The 24,165-nt window shown below is 40.2% G+C and overlaps 1 protein-coding gene across 2 annotated transcripts in view; it reads right to left on the minus strand.

The window, feature by feature from the left end:
• Positions 1–24,165, minus strand: part of LOC122800784 (collagen alpha-3(IV) chain-like) — a 1,680,215-nt gene that overhangs the window by 1,250,466 nt on the left and 405,584 nt on the right. For both annotated transcript variants that reach the window (XM_044070045.1, XM_044070046.1), the window contains exon 13: positions 21,174–21,248. In XM_044070045.1, coding sequence (XP_043925980.1) covers positions 21,174–21,248 — 75 coding nt within the window. The remainder of the gene's footprint in view (positions 1–21,173; positions 21,249–24,165) is intronic.

The following is a 24,165-nucleotide window of genomic DNA, read 5'->3' on the forward strand; positions in this document are numbered from 1 at the left end:
TTTGACAAACTGTTGTGGGTCTAAAGTACCAAGATTTTTGATAGTATTTAAAGTGGAACCTGTGTGTTGAGAGACAGCTTTACAAGACTATCTGCAAATATATAGAGCTGAGTATATTTTTCTGTATTATTCTGTATTATAGAGCTAAATTGTTGCTTAGATATCTGTTGTCTTACTGTTCTGCAAATATACAGAGATCAGTATATATTTTTTTGGTTTTATAATTTGCACTCTGATTCCTTACATCTCTGTTGAAACTGTCTTCCCCACCCCACCCCCTCATTTTGGTTTCTATAGCTTGTGTTAGGTTCCCTTAATTTGACCTGTTAATAGCAGCAGTCTGCATTTAAAGTGGAACCTGTGTGTTGAGAGACAGCCTTACAAGACAATCTGCAAATATATAAAGCTGAGTATATTTTTCTGTATTATTCTGTATTATAGAGCTAAATTGTTGCTTAGATATCTGTTGTCTTACTGTTCTGCAGATATACAGAGATCAGCATATATTTTTTTGGTTTTATAATTTGCACTCTGATTCCTCACATCTCTGTTGAAACTTTTCCCCACTCCACCCTTGTTCTTGGTTGTAGTTTAAATTTGGTGGCTTTTGCAGTGCCCGCCCCACTTTAGATTTGATCTAGGACACTCCCCCAGTCCCATCTCTTTACTGCATTCTACCTAATAAACCTTTTCTGCACTTGCTTTTAGTCCTTTTTAATTTAATTACATTTTTTTCAAACTGTGTGTGGACTAATATTGCTACATAATCAAGTGTGCCAGCTTGCACTGCATGTGAATTGTTTTTACTACTGTTTTTGCTACTTTTCTGAAAAAAAAAATTGTAAGCCTGTTTCCTACCTTTCCTGTAATTAGTGTTCCAGATACAGATTTGCTGTATCCATGACTATTTGTAAGCTTCTGAGCCCCCCAAGCCTTTTTGTGTTGGAGGGAAACCTTCTAGCTTATCAGTGGGAGTGGTAAGCACTAGGTAACCTGTCTACCACATAAGGAGTGGTTCTGGCTCAGAATTTGTAGTTATTGGCCATTTGGGCGGTCTTTCATCTCTCTCAACTTTCTGATTTGAAGGCCTGCATTTGCACTTGTTTCTGTCCTGTAACTCCTGGGCCCATCTCATTTGCTCACTCAAAAAAAAAAAATGTATCTGCTTTTACTGTATTTGTGTTTCTTCCTACGTTATTTTGCTTTTGCGTCATCTTAAAAGTACTCAATTGTATTTATTACTGCTTGGTGTAACTCATTCTAAGCCTTTTAGTTTAAGAACTTGGGCTTCAGACCAGTTGTTTTACATTAAGAAGGTTTGTGGTCTGCACTGGAGTGGCAGAACAGATAGCTTACATCCTTCTAAGTTGGGAACTGATGATTGAGGGCTCAGTGTCTGTTATTCTAAAAGTGTATTAATTCTGGTTTAAGCACTTGGGCTCCAGGCCAGTTATTTTACATTAAAAGGGTTTGTGGTCTGCACTCTTGTGGGAGGAGAGGCTGGACTCTGCCCTTCTGAGCTGGGAATTTCTGATTAAAGGCTTATAGTGCCTGCATATTTAAACTGCTTCTTACTGAAATTGGTACACCTTGTTTGCTGTAGCATAGACTAGATCCAGGCCTGCTGAATCTAGCTTTGTCTGTATAACTTGAGCACTAATCCAGGCATTCTTTAAAGTATTCAATTATATTTATTACTGCTTGGTAGTAACTTGATTAAAGTGTAGCTATCATTCTAAGTCTTTTGGATTAAGCACTTGGGCTTTAGACCAGTTGTTTTACATTAGGAAGGTTTGTGGCCTGCACTGTGGTGGCAGGACAGGTAGCTTACATCCTTCTAAGTTGGGAACTGCTGATTGAGGGCTCAGTGTCTGTTATTCTAAAAGTATATTAATTCTGGTTTAAGCACTTGGGCTTCAGGCCAGTTATTTTACATTAAGAAGGTTCATGGTCTGCACTCTTGTGGGAGGAGAGGCTGGACTCTGCCCTTCTGAGCTGGGAATTTCTGGTTAAAGGCTTATAGTGCCTGCATATTTGAACTGTTTCTTACTGAAATTGGTACACCTTATTTGTTGTAGCATAGAATAGATCCAGGCCTGCTGAATCTAGCTTTGTTTGTATGCTTGTTGTTTGTTTGCTTGTTATTTCCCTGAAACGCTAATTCCACCAAAAACATGGCTTTTCAGTGCTTCTGTGGATCCCTAGTGATATCTGCATTGCTTACTGTACTTATTTCCTTGTTTCACTTGAAAGAAAGTTACTGTTTGTCGTTTTTGCATTTAAGTTACCTGTAACACATTGCATTTAAGATACCTGGCACTTGCTCACTAAAGCAATTATATAAGTCAGCACTAAAAAATTAAAAGCACTACACCCTCACAAACTCCCCTTGAGTACCTTGTTCCCCATTGGCCCTTTTGTTTTCAATTATAAAGGAATTCCCAATAATATTCTAGTATGTCCAAAGGTCAGTTGTTAATCTCCTCTCTGGTCCAGCTGGTGAATCTGGGAATCTTGAGGCAATGTTACAACTGCCTCATGTACACAGACAACCCTCTCCTCCTCCCAAGAAATTCCAACACATGTGAGAGATGCAACCATATAGCCATATTGGAGGCAAAGCTCTCTCAACTCAGTACTGGCGAAACCAGTCAGGAGGAGAAAGAAACCACACTCACTACAATTCCAGTCTCACATAGACCTACCACAACAGCAAACCAAACACATAAACACACAAAAACATACTCGGAGGCTCTAAATAAAAATCTGCCTAAGCAGCAGAGACCTCCAAAGCAGACACCCAGGCAACCGCTACCCCAAAACAAAACACGTGCAACACATAGCTCACAAAGCCAGTGTGCCGAACAGTCACAGCCCTTAAGGCTAAACAACACACCTGATACACTTGTAATAGGTGACTCTATCATCAGGCACACTGACGTCCTGCTCACCAGGCTGAACAAGGAGAAGGTCACGGTGAGCTGCCAGTCGGGTGCTAGGATCTGCCACATAATACAAGCACTGAGGTCACTCCAAGGCAAGTACAAATATGACTCAGTCATTGTCCATGCTGGTGTGAATGACCTGAGACGTACCTCCCTGGACTACATGAAAAGAGACATAGAGGAGCTCTCTGAGCATGTAGCCCAGGCCGGTATGACCCTGCCCTTGAGTAGCATCTTACCCTCACCAAGAATGATGCCACAATATGAAGACAAGACAATCAATTTCAACAATTGGCTTAAGTATTGGTGTCATTCAAAGGGGATCCAATGCTTGTCAGCCTGGGATGACATGCTCGACAAGCCATGATGCTTCGCTAGGGACGACTTGCACCTGTCACCCCTGGGCTTTCGGATATTGGCAAAGGCTCTTGCTACCCCCACAGTGCCATTTTTAGGCAAGGCTCAAAAGACAAACCCACCTCCATAGGTAAAAGAAGGGATAAGAAACTAAGGGTAATGCTACTCAACGCCAGAAGTCTAAACCTCAAGATGCACACACTCGAAACTCTCCTTAGCATGGAGAACATCGATATCTGTGCAGTAACAGAAACCTGGTTCAAGGCTCCCGAGAGCACCCCAGCACTACCAGGTTAAACCTCATACCATGCTTTTCGGCCCCAAAACTTGGACCAAACCACAAAAGCAGGGGGAGTATCAATATTCGTCAAAGATGCCCACACCTCCAGGTTGGTGGCACAGCACGAAGCATCAGAGACTATCCATGTGCAACTAACAGTGGGTAAAACTGCCTTCCAGTTTATAGCCTGCTACAGACCACCCTCCCAAACCCAGGAACCCCACTCGGCCTTCCTGAGAACACTGGAAAATATGAAGGTCTCTCCAAACACCATTATATTGGGCGACTTCAACTACCCAAACATAGACTGGGAGCATTACTCTAGCTCCAACACCCTAGCCCAAAGGTTCCTAGAATTTATAAACTCAAATGCTATGGAACAACCTGTTACCACTCCCACAAGAGGGGAAAACATACAGGACCTGATCATCACCAACATGGGGACTCTATGCTCCAGACCAGAAGTGTATCCCTCACTGGTAAGATCAGACCATAAACTAATCTCACTGGATATTCACATCCTGACTCCACCCCCTGCCCTGAAAACCACAGTGAAAAACTTCTCTAAAGCAAATTTCACACTCCTCAAAACTGAGGTGGAATCCTTCAAAGCCCCCGGGCCTGTGGATAATATAGCCCAGACTGCAGAATCCTTTATAAACACATTCTATGAACACCTTCAGGAATGCATGGATCATGCAATCCCAAATAAAACCAAGACCCAATCCTCCAAAGGCAGACGTCCTGTATGGTGGACCCCAGCCATAAAAAACTATACAATAGAAGGAGGAAGCTACTACATGATAGAGCAAAATCCCAAAAAGGGAAGGCATCTCTGATCAGTATTAGCAAAAAAACTACGGGCACTCATAAAATCGTCTAAGGCCAGCTTAGAGAGAAAAATTGCACAGGACACTAAGGATAATCACAAGGCTTTCTTTAGTTATGTTAGGAACCTGGGTGGGAATTCCCAGATATGCTCAGAATTAGTCCAAAATGACAAAAAATACACCAAACCCACAGACATTGCCAACATCCTAGCTGACAAGTTCAGCGCAAACTCCCCCTCTCCCCACCAAAAGGGCAAATATCTATTCCAGCAGAGTGCTGCCCCCCTGACATCTCAGATGCTCAGGTAAGGGCTGCCCTCTCCAAAGCAAAAAACACAGCATCAATGGGACCAGACGGTGTCCCGGGCTGCGTCCTACATGAACTCCAAGAAGAGCTAAACCCAAACATAAAACTACTGTTCAATCTCAGCCTTACTACAGGATATGTACCCAAAGAGTGGCATACAGCAACAGTGGTCCTTCTCCACAAAGGTGGTGCCTCAACAGATCCTGGAAACTATCGGCCCATAAGCCTGACTAGCTTGGTCTGCAAAGCTATGGAAAGGATCATCATGGACCTCATAAATAAAGATATTGGGGACCTACAGACACTGGATCCTATCCAATTCGGCTTTGTTAAGGGCAGATCCTGCCTCTTAAACCTGGTTGATTTCTTTGAAATAGTCACCAAGGCCATTGACGAGGGGAAGGTGGTCCACATAGCCTACCTGGACCTTGCAAAAGCCTTCGATACAATACCCCACTCAGGCATTATAGATAAGCTCACCAGCTTAAATATAAACCCCTATGTCACTACATGGGTTGCAAACTGGCTCAAGGACAGAACCCACATGGTTAGAATTGCTGGAGCCATGTCAGACTCCAAACCAGTTACAAGTGGCATCCCACAAGGCTCAGTCCTGGGAACTCTCTTGTTCGGTATATATATCTCGGAGGTACAGGCCAACACGGAAGGACTGTGACTGACCAAGTTCTCAGATGACTGCAAACTGGGCGCCATAATCAACTCTCCAGCTGACACAAGCATCCTCCAAAAGGGCCTCATAGAAACAGACAACTGGTGCCAGAGCCATGGCCTCAAGCTAAACGCCAAAAAGTGTATAGTCATCCCTTTTGGCAAAAACAAAGTGCCCACAAATTACCACATAGGTGGTAATCCATTAAGTACAGAAGAAGTAATTAGGGACCTGGGACCCCAAGTTGATAGCAATCTCTCATTTGACAACCACATGGCCAAAGTGGTTAGAAAAACATTTTATATAGCCCACCTAATCATGAAGGGATTCACATCTAGATCAGAGGAGGTCATCATGCCTCTTTACTCATCCCTCATCAGGCCCATAATTGAGTACAATGCCCCTTTTGGGATGTACCTTACCAGACACCTGCAGCAACTGGAAAGACCCCAAAAGTACCTCACCAAGAGGATCAAAGGGTTCAAATAGATACCATATGCTGCCCGGTTAAAGAAACTCCAGCTCTACTCTGTGGCATACCGCCTGCTCAGAGGCGATCTGTGCCTGACGTATAAAGCCATGTCCAACCCGGAATTAATGGACATGCTGCACCTCAGACAATCCAAATCCCTTCGAGCTACATGCTCGAGAGACTTGAACCTCAGCACTGAAATAAATAGGACATGCTGGAGGGACTGATTCATAACCCAGAGGCTCCCTTCACTCTGGAATAAAATCCCAGTCCAGATTAGGCAGAGTCCCTCATTGACTCTCTTCAAGAGGAATCTTGATGAGTGGATGGGAGATCGTAGGTTTACCCCAGGTATCACTTCTGTGTCACTGTTAGACAGAGGCACAGTATACTAACCTCGAAAAAGGGCATAGCAAAATTAATGTAAAATGGGTGGCGAAAGCCAAACACACTCTGGCTAGGCTTATAAATGCCCTAGGGCAGATAGCCTAGTATGAACCTATGAACCTATGAACCTATGAGATACATTTTGATATGCTACATAACTTTGGAGATCAGGCTCATAAGGCTGATAATTCCATAATTACTGGGGTCCATTCTAGGGTCAACCTTGCGGAGGGGAATCACCATTGCTGCCTGCAGTAATTCAGGAACAAATGCTGTGGCTAAACTTAGGTTAAACAACTTGAGGAGAGGTACAATAAGGGCATATTTAGTGTTCTTTATTAAGCACACAGTTATGTTGTCAGGTCACACTCAGGAAGTATTTTTGGCCTTTGATAACAGCTTCTGAGCATGTTCTTTGTAAGGTGTATAAGAGATTCTGGGATATGTGGAGTTTAGGCAGATGCTCTGGGGTGAAGTTTACACTAAACATGATTGTTAGTATATTGTATAAGTCTGTTGGATCAGAGTGGGTGGTCCTATTTAGGATAAGGTCTGAGAATTGATGGATATCATTCCATAGTTTCCTAACACAGCTAAAGAAGGGCTTCTAGTTATCCTAGCTTCAGAAGCTAGCCTAAGTTCAAGGGTTTCTTCACTAGCCTTACTAGTATTTTTCAGTTCCCTGGTAATATTTTTACACTATCCCTATTATGAGGAGTTTTGGATCTGCTTTATCATTTAAGGATTTCACTGCCTCTCATTGTAAAATTCATTTATGTTTTGGGCTGTTTGTTTTGAAATTTCTCATTATATTTTGCTCTGACTACTAATTCCATGCATTTGTTTACGTGAGTATTGAACTCCTCTATGAAGCTGACTGCTGCTTCACCATCCAGGCTGGTGCTGTTAGAAATGAATTTAGAAATGTTGTCACATAATTGTGTGTTTTTACCCATAGTTCGTACATTTAGAGAAGTTGGTTTCATGGGCTTTGGAAATTTTGAAGAGAAATATCACAAGTTTATTTCTAATTTAACTGGAGAAGGAGCAACTGGGAAGTAGTACATGTAAAAGATATATTCATTAGGATCAAATGTAGAATATTATGCCCTCTGGTGGGTGGATTTACTGAATATATATTCCAACAAATTTTTGCTAATTAAATCTAAAAGTCTGGCCATACCCTACATTAGTGGTATAGGTGCTCCAGTTAATTGTAGGATAGTCGAAGTCTTCCACAATAATGGAGTTCTTTGAATAGTTTCAGGAATCCAGCCTGATCATCTGGGGATATGCAGGATGTCCTTTAACAGGCTACATGTTAGTAGTTTGTCTTATTTATTATGATACAGAGTTTTATGAGTGCTATTTGTGGTTGTTTGGGAATCTGTCTGGAGGTGATATGATTCTTGACAGATATGGAAATGCCACCACAGTTGTCATCAGGCCTGAAGATATGGTAGGTTGAAAACCAAAGTTGGGGGAGTGATTTATTTATATTTAAGTCAAGTCTCAGTAATTATACAAACTTACTTATGTTTCAGATATAGGAAAGCCTCAGGATCAGGCAATGATCATATGATAGCACTATATGAGATCTAACGTTATGGTACAAAATCTCTCCTGTAGTACAAAATCTGATGCAGTAATCTAGCATCCTGACACTGCAGAAAACAGCATAAGCAACATAGGTTCATAGATTCATAAGTGATTACTAGGCTTAAAGCACAAGAGCCTTTTCAAGCCTAGCCAATAATACCCAGGATATAACATCATTATATCTTAATTCCCCAGATATGGGATGGGGTAGTATCAGGGTAGTGGGTATTTGGGTGTTGGAGCCCTTACTCATTTCACAGACTACCTCTGTTCATAAGGGACATGGACAGTACCCTGGAGTGAATTTATGGTTCCCCGTCCATTTATATAAATTATTTTTGAACAGAATGACGAACGGGCTTTGTTTTACGAAGATGGGAAGATTATTCCATAGATGAGGTAGCCTTTGGGATATAAATCTGTCTATTAGAGTACATGGAATGCATAACTTTCGTATAATTTTTCTTGTGAATATGTAGCACTTTTATCAGAGCTGGATTAGACAACACCTTGTAGTTCAGGCATAATTCACCTCCCAATAAATGAGGTGAGATGGAGTAAAGGAAGATGGCCTTTAGTCGGTCTGCATAAGATGTGTGTCTTACTCTTTGTATATTTAGTGATAAACCTCTGGGGCCACTCCACTGGTGTAAGTGCCTGGTTTGGTATGTGCAGACGGAAGCATTATACTCAATTATGGGCTTGATGAGGGCTGAGTGCAATGCCACTAGGGCTTCCTTTGATCTTGATGCCATGCTGTAACATAAGTTAAGCCACACAGAAGGATTTCCTCACTACAATAGCTACCTGGTGGTCAAAGTTTAGGTTACTATCTATCAATGTTCCTATGTCTCTCACCACTTGGTCTACTTTTAGGGGTGTGTTATCAATATTAAAATTTGCAGGGATATCTGATTTACTGAAGGGTGCAATTATGCATTTTTTAGCATATGGTCTCAGACCATGGTTTTGGCACCAGTGATTTGTCATTTTTAGGCTTGTTGTAGGATGTCAACACTATTTGGGGATTCAATGATTGCTTCCAGCTTACAGTCGTCTGTGTACTCGGTGAGCCACAGGCCTCCAACATTGGCCTTTATTTCAGAGATGTATATAGCAAACAGCTTTACAATATTAAATATTAACAAGATTAGAGCCTTGGCTGACTTATATACTGCCCAATACCAATCCCCAGTATAGCTCCTTACCCCCACAGCTCTTCAAGTGAACAGAAAAAAAAAAGGTCTTCTACATTTACCTTTTACTGTAGTGAGCTGATTGCCACATTTGTTGCAATTGGCTGCCTATAGCCGCATTCTTCTGCTCCCTCAACTCTTTAACTGAAGAGAAAAACCAAAGCAAAATATAAACAAAAAATGGACTTCTTACTGTAGTAAGCCAGTTGCTACTAGAGCCATATTCCTGCCCTCTCAGGTCTTCATTTGAAGAGCAAAAAAAAAAAAAGTTCTCCTTTTACTGCAGCAAGCCTATTACTAGATTTCACAGATTCCTAGATTGCTATTAGGCTAAGAACCTGTGGGCCTTTGTAAGCTTAACCAAGTTTTCCCAATAGAATAAACAAGTTCTGCATCCAAGCAGGACATTGAGGGCCAAGCATTTATAAGCTACCTCTGTCCATAAGAGACATAGGTGTCAGGCCTAGTGTACATTTCTTATTACCTATCTACTGGTCTAGGTTGTGCTTAAATTTGATAATAGACAAACTCAGCTACACATGGATGGGAAGCTTGTTCCATAGGGGGGCAGTCTCTGGTACACATATCTGTCTCTCCAGCATGTTCTGTTTAAGCCACAGACAAAATTCAGGTCCTTAGACCTTGTGTTTCTAGTATCGTTTGACTTATGAATATGCAGGAGATTTGTAAGTGTGGAGTTTGAGAATGCCTTTTAAGTGATGCATAGGTCACCGCTCAGCAAACTATAGGAGACTGAGTAGAGGGAAAGGACTTTAATATGCTCTGTGTAAGGCAAATTTGTTACACCTTGTATTCTTTTTATGAGGAACCTCTGAGGTCACTCTAGTTTTTGCATATGACTAGCCTGATAAGAGAAGAGTAGAGTGGAATAATGACATGTTTGGAAGTTGTGCAACACCAAAGGATTTCCTAACCACTGTGGCCACATGGTGGTCAAAGGGAAGGCTATTGTCTAGATCCACACTCAAATCCCCGACCACTGTGTCCACTCTTAGGGGCATATTATCGACACAGTAATTAGAAGGGATGGTTGACTTCCCAAACAGTACAAGTATGCATTTCTCAGAATTGTGTTTAAGACCATGGCTTTGGCACCATTTGTTAGTCAGAGATAGGCTTTCTTGAAGAATACTAGTATCTGCTGGGCAGTTGATGATGAACCCACACTTGCAAACATCTGCAAACTCAGTCAGCCATAAACCTTCAGCATTCACTTACACTTCAGAGAAGTAGATGGCAAAAAGGGGCAGGACCAGTACCAAGCCCTGGAGAACTTGTGTATTGCCTCTTGGTTGGGGTGGTCTCACCTGTTTTAACCTCCTGGATCTTATCAGTGAGCCAGTTGGCTATCCAGTGGGTGATAAAAGGATTTATACCTAAATTAGTGAGCTTGTCTATAATGCCTGAGTGGAGTATTCTATCAAAAGCCTTGGCCAGGTCAAGTTAAGCTGTGTGCAGTCTTGCCCGCATCTATTGCTTTGGTGACCCTTTCAAAGAAGTTCACCAGTTTTAATAGGCATGACCTTCCTTTAACAAAGCTGAACTGTGATGGCTGCAGGATTTGCAGGTTACCTATGTCCTTATTTATCATGTCCATGATAATTCTTTCCATGGCTTTACATATGAGGCTGGTCAGACTTATGGGCCTGTAGCTTCCCAGATTTGTGAAAGGACCTCCTTTGTACAGAGGAATGATTGTACCCAACTTCCATTCCTTGGGCACAAAGCCTGTTCCAGCTGAAAAATGATTCAAGTACACCAGAGAGGTAATGTTTCATGGTATTTAGTAAGCATCCCAGGATGTTATCGGGGCCAATTGATGCAGTCTTTTCTCACCTTGGAAAGTGCATTGAAGACCTGTTCCCTAGTAATGGTTGGGGGGATTGCAATATATTGAATTTCCTTTGGACTACTGGGGGAGAATGGAGGGGAAAACTGAGCTGAACCTCTCAGCCAAAAGGTTGACAATGGCCTCCAGTTCAGTGTGGGTGATGTCATTTACAATAAGATCTCTGCATTGTTGCGTATTTCTCTTGAGGTTGCAGACATAGCTTTACCAAGTTTTATGGTTGCCCTTTGCCTGAGAAGCTATTTTTTCTTCAAATTTAGCTTCTGAAGTATTAACTAATTCTCTTAGTTGCCTGTTAACATTGGTCAGGGAGGATTTAGCATTTTGGGCTTTGTTCTTCCTATGCTTGCCCAATATTTTTTTTCTTTTGTTGTGCAACTGATTGTTAGTGTGATTCCACCAGGGTGGCTTTTCTTTTGAGTTTGTTTTATTATTAACACTAGTGAGCACAGTTTGTTCTATACCTCTATCAATATGGCTGTGCAGGGATTTTGTAAGTAGCTCTGGATATGCTATAATGCTTGCTGGGTTTGAGGGTGCTTGGAATTTAGCCAAGGTTTCACTTAGTAGAGAGAGGTTAGCTTTGCAATAGTTCCTAAACATTTTTGGTTTCACTGGATCCCCAGATTTAATTTTTATTTCTAGCAATATTGCCTTATGATCAGATCTGCTGAGTGAGGATATTACATTGGGTGAGGAACATTGCTCTTCCATGATACTGAGTACAAGGTCTAGGATGTTTGTACCTCTGGTAGGAGAATGGACCAACTGTTCCAGGATGCTGGTATTAACAAAGTTTAGGAATCAATGGGCTTGTGCATTAGAAGTGGTATAGGATTCCCAGTTTATAGGGGTTAGTTGAGATCCCCATGAAGATCATATAAGGTTGAACAGTGAGGGACTCTAGTACACTGAGATAGGTAGTATGGGTTTCCTGGGGCATGGAGGGGGACCTATAGGTTGCAAAGATATGGTATGAAACCCTGTTTATGATGAGTTGCTCATGTATGAGTTCCAGTGGGTTATACACTTTAATTAGTCTGGATGTGAGATTGTTTTTAATATAGACTGAGACACTTCCACCTTTAGTTCTCCTGCTGTGCAGTAACTTTTAATATAGACTGAGACACTTTCACCTTTAGTTCTCCTGCTGTGCAGTAACTTTTAATATAGACTGAGACACTTCCACCTTTAGTTCTCCTGCTGTGCAGTAACTGGTCTAAAGGTGTGAAACTCTCCATGGTAAGGAAGGCTTGCAGGAAGGTGAGTTTCTTGGTAAGACTTCTACCATTGAGCAGGACCACCTTCTGATATTCCTTCATAGGTTTATTTAAGTTGGGAGGTTTATCAATCTGACATTGCATAAAAAAGGCACTACATGGGTGGAAAAGGTCTTTGCTAATATTGGAAAGCCTAGAAGGGATAAGAGCAGACTATCTCTGACAAAGCAGCAAGGTCTGTCTACCATGTACTTGCAGGTCATCAAATATTGTACACCCTTGGATTGACACCAGAAGCTAAGCCAATTGTTAAAATCAATCATTTTCTGTTGGTAACATGGCATCATCCTTGGAGAAGGTAGTATGCTGCTCAGTACCAAGCTCATACGTGCCTGAGACACATAATCAGTGAGCTCAATCATGTCTAACTTCATATAATCAGGGAAGGAAGGAACATCTCAAGTCATTAACACCCGCATGTTCTATGAGTCATATTGGTACCTATGGTTCAATTACCTTAATGTCTGTGTGATTTTATGGATCTTAGCCCCTTAAAGGCAGCTAACTGTGACTCTCTCCATACTCATTCTGGTGAGGGGGATATCAGAGCACCTTACTATCAAATCACCAATGGCTAGGAAATTTGGTTGTGCGCTGGTTTGTCTTATGGGCTTAGCAGTAGAGGCCTTGGATACAGTGTTACTATGTTTAACTGTGGGTGGTGTTTTAACAGTGTTTACATGATGGCTGAAGACCCTTTTTTGATTATGCTTAGCAGGAGGTCTTAGCCTTTTAGGAAAGTTACCTGTAAGTGCCTCAGCATCAGTAGTTTTATGTGTAGGGTCTTTACTATGTGCAGTAGGAATGGTGCAAGTGTCATTGACAATCTCTATAGAATTAGTTTTGGTTGTATGACAAGAGTTTTGCCTCCAGAATTAAAGAAGACTCTTTACATTCCTTGCATATTTTATATGTTTCATTAAGAATAAGTGGGTTGTCAACATACATTATGCAATTGCTACAGTGCCTCAGAATACCCATCTCATCCAGACTGGCCACCAAGAGATTTACTCTTACACTGATTTACTAGGGAGAAGGGATGGAAATTGAAATATTGAATAAGTAAAGAGAACAAGGAACTTGATGGGGAATACACAGCTATGTACAAACTGTCTAGACAGTAAGGGTGTTTTAAAGGAAAATTATAGTGTGAGACATCTGTGTCTACACAGATTACAAGGGGAAATTACTCTGTGAAATATCAGCATCTATACAGATTACTGCTAGGTGTTGCTGGGCAGAAAGCAGAAGTTCTGACTAAAGACTGTAAAAAATGTAAAAAGAAAATTAAATATTCAACACAGAAACACCCAATTAATGCAGCTGTGACAAAAACAATGTGAAAAACAAGTGCTAAATTTATTTATTTATTATTTATTTATTTATTGACATTCGTTAACCAGGAAAGTCCACTGGGTCAGAAACCCTTTTTCAGTGGAGGCTCGGGGAGAAAAGCTCCACAGATAGGACATAAAAATGAACGTGCAGAGCAAATTTTTACAACAATTCATTAAATGGGTTAATTAATACAACATAAAATTGGAAGGTTACTACAAGCATAAAAATATAAATGACACATAATATCAGATAATAAAGCATACATAATAATATATAAGCTATATGTGGTACATTCATCATAAGGAGTATAGAGAGTAAGTTGTAATATTTGTAGAGAATGATGATGAATAGAAGATGTAAGTAGCTTGGTGGGTATGATGAGAGAGAGATATGAGAGTAGGAGGGTGCAGATATAAAAGATAAGAAAAGATAATAGAAGGATAAGAACAACTATACGTTTATGGTGCTATCATTTGGGTACAGGGACACGTGTTTTTTAAGAAAGTATTTCTTTAGAGATATTTTGAATGCATTTAATGAGTCTAGCAGGGTGATTTCTGGGGTGGAAGAGCATTCCAAATCCTAGCTATGACATGGGAGTAGAGGTTATGTCCTGTTCTTTTATTAGGTTTCAGAGTGGTTCCAAGTTGTTTGCTGGTAAATCATAGGTTTCAGGGTGGGGAGTAGGGATGTATATGTCCTGAAGGGTAGGGCAGCTATCTGGTTTGTAAATTAGTTTGTGAGCTAGCGCTAGTTGGGTGTAACTGAGGTATTGTTGGAACTCTAGCCAGTTAAGTTCCTTAAGAGCTAGACAGTGATGTGAACGATATGGTAAACCACTTGCAAATTTGGCAATTTTGTGGTAGCATGCTTGGAGTTTGTTTTTAAGAGATTGGTGGAGGTTGGTTAAGATAGGAGCTTCATAAAGGAGGAGCAAAAGTCTGTTGGCAAGTGCCTTTTTAGTGTGTTTATCCATGTAGAGTTTGTGTCTATATAATCTGCCAAGTTTAAAGTGTGTGTTTTTTAATGCATTATTATGTGTTGTTCGAAGGAGAGTCTGCAGTCTATGGTAATTCCCACTAACTTAGCATGAGCTCCTAATTCTATTTTTGTCTTTTTCTTGGAGTATATGGTGAGATTCTGTGAGATTGGCTTTGCTGAGAATAGCATAAGCTTAGTTTGCTTTACATTAACCAAAAGTTGTGCTTCGGTTATCTAGGTTTCGATTGATGTAAAGGTATTTTTTGATAAGGTTTGTAGATGCTGGATATTGTTAGAGGATGTGATGATGATGGAGTCATCTGCATACTGGATAAGTGTGCTATGAAGAGAGAGCGTACATAGTTTATTTATGAATATATTGAAGAGCAGAGGCCCTGAAATGGACCCTTGGGGGACTCCTGTTTTATTGACTAGGTATTCAGATATACTGCCTTGCCATCTAACATTTTGCTGTCTGTCTGCTAAGTAGCTTGAGAACCATTTTAGGGTGGATTAAGAGCATCCAATGGCTGCTAGTTGTAGAAATAACTTGGGGTGAGACACTGTGTCAAAAGCCTTTGATAGGTCTAACAGAAGTACTGAAGTTATTTGACCAGAGTCAAGCACTTTGTTAACAGTGTCTGTGAAGGAAAGGAGGTCAGTGGTGGTACTATGTGCTGGACGGAAGCTGTGTTGAGTTGGTGTAAGGAGGTTGTTGTCAGTTAGATGCTTCATGAGTTGTATGTGAATACATTTTTCTAAAAGTTTAGCTAGAAGCGAGATAATAGATATGGGTCAGTAGTTAGAGAGTTCATTGGTGTTGTCACCTTTGTGCAGGGGAGTTATAAAGGATTTCTTCCATAATTTGGGAAAAATGTATTCTGTGATAGATCTGTTAATGAGGATACTAACAGGGTGTGATACTGCATCAGCTGCAAATTTTAGGTACTCTTAGGGAAGGTTGTTAGTGGATAGTGAGCAAGGTTTTAGCTTTAAAGTCGTTTGTGCACAGGTGAAGTGGGAAGAGAATTAAGAGAGAAAGAACTGGTTGTGGGGGGATTAGTTTGAGCTATATGTAGTGGGTCTAGATTATCAGAGGTGATGGAGAGAGTATTAGGTGGTGACTGATTTATAAGGCTGAGTATACTATTAATGAAGTAGGAGGTGAAAAGATGGGCTACCTGGATTTTTGTCTGGGGATGGAGAGTATTTATGGGGGGGGGGGAGTTCCAGGGTTAAGGAATGGTGAGACAGATGTCCAGAATTTCTGGTGGTTGTTTGCTTGGTTAAGTAATTGCTGACAGAAATAGTTTTTTTTTATTTTTTTTATCGGCAATTACTTGTTTTTTGGCTAAATTTTGTAGTTGTTTGTATTTGAGATGGGTTGTTTCATTTTTATTACTACGCCATTCTTTGTAGGTATGGTTTCTAGAGAGTAGTAGATTCTTGGTGGCTTTTGATAACCAGAGTGTGTGATTTTGCTTAGCCCTCTTGGCCTGGATTGGTGCTAGACTGCTAGAAAACTCTGTAAAAGTGTCTCTCAGCTTCTTCCAGAGGTAAAATTTTTAGAGAGGCCCAATTGATAGATTTTAGTATATTATTGGATGTATGTTGTTTGAAATTAGCTAAATTTGTAGATGTTTTACAGGTGTGTTTTTTTGCCATGGGTTTGGGTCTATAGGTGTATACTGGTGAGTGATTGCTTAGGATATTTGGCAGGGTACCCGTCTTTGTATTTATGAGGGTCTGTGACTAGCATGCAATCTAAGGTTGAGCTTCCCTGGTTATTGTGTGTTCATGTGGGGCTGTTATTAAGTTGGGTGTACTCGTGTAGATTGATAATATATGTGGGGGAATCAGAGATTAGGTTGTTCCAGTTAATATTAGTATTGCCTATGTTTCATTGGTTAGATTTCAGGTAGTCCAAGCAAGAAGGTCTTCTAATATAGGGATGTTTTGTCCTGGTGGGATGTATAGCACTGCAATTGTTAGTTGTTCACAGTAGTTTATTTGTAGGGTTCCTATAAGAAGTTCTCTGCTCTGGAAGGATGAAATATGTTTTGAAATAGGGGCTTTTGTTAGGTGGTTACAGTAGGATAAATCTATGCCTCCACTTTTTTATGAGTTCTGTTGGCTCTTAGAATGTTATAACCTGGATAAATTATTTCAGTATCTAGACTATGAGGTTTAAGCCAGGTTTCGGTTATGGCTACTATATCTGGAGAATATTGAGATAACCATGCATGAAATTCGCTAGTTTTATTGCAGATACTACATATATTTAGTGTGATACATAGGAGATGTTTTGTAGGAGAAGATGTGAGAGAAGTTACTGGGAGAACAGGTCCAGGATTAGGATGAATGTCTCCACATTTGGACAGTTTTAGCAGAATATTTAAGACAGCTGAAGGTTGTTGTATTTAATGGTATACCTAGGTAGTGAGTGGATTACTAGTTTTTATCTGGTAAGGTAAGGAGGATATGTTAGAGAAGCTACCTTCTTTGGTAAAAAGGGAAAAAGTTAGTGTTTTTGAGTATAATGGGGGCACATTGGATGCTGGTGATGTGGCTTCGGTTAGAATGAATACTAATATAAAGAGACCTGTAGTAAACAAGGTAGACTGTATAGAATTTGGCATGGTACAGAGATTAAGGGTCTAAGTAAAAGTGAAGCAGTTAAAGTGATGAAGAAGCGGGGTGAGGGGAATAGTTAGTAGGATGGTTTGTTAAGAAAAAAGTGTAGTAGTATGTGTTGTTGAATGGCTAATTGGTCTGGGGGTGGAGTGCAGTATAGGGTTTATTGTTGATTTGCTAATTGTTTTGGAGGAGAAGTCTAGGTAAGTATAAGGGTATGGAAAGAGGGGGAGAGTGGGAATTGGGGGTATGGTAGAGGAACAGAGTGGGATGAGCAATGAGGCCAAGTGGGCCACAAGCCAAGAAAAACAATCAACCTTGTAGCAATCAACAAGTCATTAGTTTCACACTGTAATGTTGGCCGTAACCCTGGTTCAGTGAGCAAGTTAAGAGATTTAGAGTTTTTACTGCTTGCCTAGGAGAATATCCAGTTGTTAGTACCAGGGAGAAGGTTTATTACTTGTTGTTTAGGACGGGGTTCTAATTACCTTGCCTGACGAGTGTGCACACCATTTAGTTTGAGCCTTAACTATAAATTGATTACAGTGACTAATATTTAGAGGTGAACAATAGCTAAGTAGGATATACACTGCAGCTAGATTCAGGTGTGGAAATGGATTCCAAGAGCTGGAGATGCAGAGTAGCTGAAATAGAAGGGGGAACCCAAGCATGGCAGACACTTGTTTAACTGGAAGGAAAGAGAAGAGAAACAAATAAACAAGTTAGACTGTAAGGTGTGCAGAAGTAGAGGGAGAGTGCCAGAGAAAAACCTCATCTATATAGGCATTTATAGTACTAAAGCAACATGCAAATGCTGGACTTTGGTCAAATATGTGGCCGGAAGGCAAAGCATGTATTAAGTGTGAGGAGTAAGGTATATTACAGGTTTATAAAGCAATACAAGTCATAGTCATTCTACAAGGTTATAAAACATTCTTACACCCACAAGTAATGCAGTCGATATTAGTCACCTTCAGGTAAATGAAATTCAGTTATCTGTGATATTATCAAAGTGGTAAATCAATAAAATGCCCTTATCTGTGTTGTTTATCAAAGTATTGCAACAATCTTCTGCCCATATGTAATTCAGCAGTTATTAGTCCCCATCAGGTTGTTACAATTGCATGAATACAGTGTACGAATACTTAGGATTAAAGCAGCCAGCAGTTGTGAAACTGTAGTCCACAGAGAGCTTTCACTGTCGATTACTGATACTATAAACGCTAAAAATTACATCTGCAATTCTATACAATGTAGCAGTCTAGTTATCCTACCATTACATGACAGCATTTGAGAGACAGGTAATTATTCTGCACTGTGCTTTCCCTTCGCTGTTATATATTTTAGTAGTGAGTATCCAAACACGTTAAGTAGATCCAGAGTTAAAACAGTACACTCCTGGGACGTTACATATAGTGCATCTTAATTCAGCAATAATATAGATAATGCAATTGTATCAGGAAAAAAAACAAACTTACATGGCGAGCATACTTTAGTGGGTACACTGAGGGGCCATAGATTAGAGTGGGTTTGAAAATGGCACTATGTGAGCTCTGTTAAACTCTGATTGGGTCTTGCAGGGGGGAGGAGCTGAGCTACCAAAGCCATGAGGCCAAGATAGCTGCCAGCCAAGAAAAACAATCAACCATACAGCAATCCACAAGTCAGTACTTTTACACTGTAATGTTGGCCATAACCCTGGTTCAGTGAGCAAGTTTAGTGATTTAGAGTTTCTATTGCTTGTCTAGGAGATTATCCAGTTGTTGGTATCAGGGAAAGGTTTACTACTTTATTTTTTAGGAGGGGGGTTCTAATTATTGCACCTGACGAGTGTGCACACTATTTAGTTTAAGCCTTAACTATAGATTGATTACAGTGACTAATATTTAGAGGTGAACAATAGCTAAGTAGGACATACACTGCAGCTAGATTCAGGTGTGGAAGCAGATTCCAAGAGTGGACATCAGTGGACAACAGTGGATGTGTTAAGGTAAGCCTTATCTTGGCCATAAGTTATGAGTCAAGTGATGTGCAACTGCAATGCTTAAATAGCAGACAAGATTTGATTAAAAATACACAAACACCACCCTGTGACCAATCAGAAACAGCACACTTTTCTTTCTATACACAATCTTGGGGTAGAAAATGACTCAGATTCTGCTACTCTCATTAAAGTGGAACCAAGGCAGTTCTAATCCAAGACTGTAAACAAAGTCGAAAAAAGTAAACAAAAGATCAAAACTGTAAAAAGGTAAAAGAAAATTGTAAAAAGGTAAAATTTCTGCTTGCTACAGCCAGCTCACTGTACTCTTAGCTCTGCAATTGAAGGAATAAAAAGAGTTATCTGTTTCTTTAAACACAAGAAGTGTTGAAGTGCCTTGCACGTCCCAATCACAGTCCCCCTAACACTTTGAGCCTAGGAAGGCTGCCCCCTTCACCCCACCCTTGCTGCAGTTCTGAACAAGTCAGCTTCCCCAGGAATTCATTAAAGTTTCTAGCAAGAGGCATATGTCTCATGCTAGAAAGGCCCTTCTACCATGATGTGTCCTTTGCAGTTCAGAAATATGATAGCTGTGATGCTTAAGACCTCGTGATTGGAAAGCTTGCATGTTTCTTGAATAGCAGTTACTACAGCTGATATACAAGTAGTGGTAGTTACCTCCTGCTTATGTAGGCAGTGTTATTCCTATAGTCACTCTGTCACTCATTAGAAGTATACAGACAATAATGCACACTGCACAGTCCCTGTACCTGTCTCAGCCTTATCTGCATTCCGTTGGTTCCCGCGGTCCATAATACTTTAATGCCATTGTAGAACACAAGCATTAGGCCCTGGTAATCTAGTGTATTCTCCACCTCCAATCCTCATTATGGTGTCTGTGCCTTAGGGCAATATAAACAGTATTTCCTGGTGGTGTAGTGCATCCCTCCACCCCCAAATCCTGTAGAAATGTTGAGGCAATCACAGCAAATAAAGTATTCTTCAATGTCTAGTGGTCCCTCCGCCAGTCCCCATATTAATGGTGTTATCAGAACATTTTAAGTATTTCCTGTTGTCCAGTGGATCCTCCCAACCCCCAGGTCCCTGTAGTCATATTGGTGTCATCATGGCAGTTAAAGTATTCCCAGGTGTCCAGTGATTTCTCCCCATCTCCTGGTCCCTGTTGTGATGTTGGTGCCATTATGGCACTTTACAGAAGAATCCTTGATGGTCTTGTGCATCCTCATCTCCCAATCCTCATTTTGACGTTGGTGTCATTATAACACATTAAAAGTAAGCCCTTATGTCTAGTGGCCTCTCCCACCATGTTTCTGTTGGTGACTGAACACAGCATTTTGGCCATGCTCACTACTGTGATGTGATGGGGATGGCTCTGCTGATTTACATGGTTGAGCACTTTCTTGAATTGCTTGGCCATGTAGATATCTTCTTAGAGGTGGTTCTGGGGAGAAAGCACATGGCTGATTAGCATATGCATCTCTCCCAGAATACCTTATTAGCATTCAGCACAGCTGCGGGACCAGCCATTTGTTGTAGCGTATGTCTTTATGTTAGAGGACTATGCAGCACTAAGTAACGGTGCGTGTTCAATTAGAGAAACGTATACACGTCACAGTACCTTCATGATTCAGGTCTTAGTATTTTATAAAGTACTGCAGCTGAGCTTATAGATATTATTGGTGAGAGCAAGCTTGTCACAAGATCATACACAATGAATATTTAAAAAAACAGCTTTCAGCTTTAACTGCTTACTGTCATTCATAATAGTATTCATGATGTCATAAACTCCAGACCATATGCTAAAACAGCTAGCAAACATCATCAGCCTCAAGTCAATATACCAATAACATGGCTTTAAAATTTGTAGACAAACTTTGATTTAAGTTTGTAGGTATATGTTTTATTTATTTGTAGTTTTCAATGCATTTCTTTCTTATCAAGTACAATTCCAAAAGAAAACATGGCTTGACTAAAAAAGATGGAAATAGGCATAAAATACATATTTTATTAATATGAGGAACTTACGTGTGGAGGAGGTGCTCTTAATTCAAACTGAATATCTCCTTCAGGACCAGGAAGGCCCCTTTCCCCCTTTTCCCCCTAATTTATGAAAAAAACAAAACAAACAAACAAAAATTACAGTCAACTCTTTCCATCTAGTTCAGTAAATCCAGTACTAATTTTTACATACTAAAAAGGCTTACATTACTATACTGAAACAGAAAGAAAATCATGAGTTTGTTTCCTATTTAATTTAATGGTAGTCCTGCAAACATGCCATACTATTCTTCTGTATAAATACATCACAGAAGAAAGTCTTTGTATATTGTAAAAAATAATAGAGGGAGGGTTTCAGAAAGGCAGTTCTAGCACACATCCCTCCTCATCAGTCCTTCTGCCTGATTAATATAATTGGTATTTTGTGAAATCTATATGTTAGTATATGCTGCTTGTTTTAAACCAGCAAACACCCTCTGTGACTCCTACACAGCACTTTATAGTGCGTCCAAAATTCATCGTCTCCTTAAACTTCATTTTGATGGGGGAGTAGATTTAATAAGTTCATTATCAGATGTTCATAAAACATTAGTCATTATTTTACTTACACATGACACTGTTCTTCTGTTCACTCTGAATCAGACATACTTGAACCATATTTTTTACCATTTTTTATCCACTTAGCTGACCATCATCTGCCTAGCTGCACATTTGTACCGTAAGTGTCCCAGAAGATGTCCCCTGGAGCTGTGACTGCAATGATGGCAGTTTTGGGAAGGGGATGTGGAACAACTGGCAGCATTACATATACTAGTCCTGCATGATGGGATTTCTTTAATGTGCAGGTAGAACTAGTGACATCACTAGCATTGCCACATAAAATGCCAATTATCTATGCCACCTCCACCCAAATTTAAATGCAGGCAATCTGCCCCAAGATTATGGCACCATCCTCATCCCTGGGGATTTGTCTTTAGAAGAGGCACAAACCTCTTCCTCCCAGAGTAGGTGAGCCAACAGAGGGGCTTGTTCCCACATCTCTCATACACTCCTCCAACTCTGCAGTTGCTACTCAGGCTTGGGTTAGCATAACTGAACAATGTTAAAAACATTTTTTTTTTGTATTTAAAAATGCTAATAAGTTCATGTATCAATCATTAACACTGACAAAACAAAAGGAATCCGATTCTTTTGACTTATAGTTTTAAGCTAATGCCGAAGTGGTCTTCAAGCACCTTGATCACCTTAACATGGAAAGTATGTATACCCACATAATTATCTAATTACTTTTTAAGGGGGGATGGGTGGGCTGCTGCTCTTTTAAGTGAATTGGTAGTATATTCCAAAGGATAGGCTGATAAATGGGACATTAGCTGTATCAACAAGTGTGCATACAATGGATATAAAAAGTGTACACACCCCTGTTAAAATGCCAGGTTTTTGTGATATAAAAAATGAGACCACAATAAGTCATTTCAAAACTTTTCCCACTTTAATGTGACCTATAACCTATACAATTCAATTGAAAAACAAATCTGTTAGGTGAAAAATATAAAAAATAAAAAAATGTACAATAAGCTGGTTGCATACATGTGTACACCCTTAAACTAATACTTTGTTGAAGCACCTTTTGATTAATTACAGCATTCAGTCTTCTTGGGTTGGAATCTATCAGCATGGCACATCTTGACTTGGCAATATTTGCCCACTTTTTCCTTGCAAATCACACCAAATCTGTCAGATTGTGAGTGCATCTCTTGTGCACAGCCCTCTTCAGGTCATCCCACAGATTTTCTATTGGATTTAGGTCTGGGCTCTGGCTGGGCCATTACAAAACTTTAATTTTCTTCTGGTGAAGCCGTTCTTTTGTTGATTTGGACGTATGCTTGGGGTCCTTGTCATGCTGAAAGGTGAAATTCCTCTTCATCTTTCTAGTTTTAGGCCAAAAGTGACTGGTATTTGGAACTGTTCATAATTCCCTCCACCTTGACTAAACCCCCAGTTCCAGCTGAAGAAAAGCAACCCCAAAGTATGATACTGCCACCACCATGCTTCACTATGGGGATGGTGTTCTTTTGGTAATGCGGTGTTGTTTTTGTGCCAAACGTACCTTTTTGAATTGTGGCCAAAAAGTTCAACCTTAGTCTCATCAGACCACAACACATTTTTCCACATGCTTTTGGTAGACTTGATGTATTATTTTGCAAATTTTAGCTGGGCCTGTATGTTTTTCTGTGTAAGAAAAGGCTTCTGTCTTGCAGCCCTACCCCATAGCCCAGACATATGGAGAATATGGAAGGTTGTTGTCACGTAGTACACAACCAGTACTTTCCAGAAATTCCTGCAGCTCCTTCAGTGTTGCTGTAGGTCTCCTGGCAGCCTCCCTGACCAGTTTTTGTCTTGTCTTTTCATCAATTTTGGAAGGACGTCCAGTTCTTTGCAACATCACTGTTGTCCCATATTTTCTCTACTTTTTGATGACTATCTTCACTGTGTTCCATGGTATATCCAATGTTGTGGAAATGTTTTTGTACCCTTCTCTTGACTGAGACCTTTCAACAATGAGATACCTTTGATGTTTTATAAGCTCTTTGTGAACCATGGCTTTTGCTTTAGCAGGCAACTGAGTAAATGTCAGGAAATTCCTACTAGGCCAGCTGAACTTTATTTGGGGTTAATCAGAGTCTCTTTAATTGATGGCAGGTATGTACCCAAGAAGACTGAATGTTGTAATTAAATCAAAAGGTGCTTCAACAAAGTATTAGTTTAAGGGTGTGCATGGTTATGCAACCAGTTTATTGTACATTTTTTTAGTTTTTATATTTATTCCCCTTGCAGATTTGTTTGTTTCTCAATTGAATTGTACAAGTTATAGGACACATTAAAGGTGGGAAAGGTTTTGAAATGATTTATTGTGGTGTCATTTTTTATATCACAAAAACCTGGCATTTTAACAGGGGTGTGTATATTTTTTATATCCACTGTACCTTTATGTCTGCTCATTCTACAGACAATGTCC

This window comes from Protopterus annectens, chromosome 4.part1, assembly GCF_019279795.1.
Source record: "Protopterus annectens isolate FY-2018-M chromosome 4.part1, PAN1.0, whole genome shotgun sequence".
NCBI lineage: Eukaryota > Metazoa > Chordata > Ceratodontiformes > Protopteridae > Protopterus > Protopterus annectens.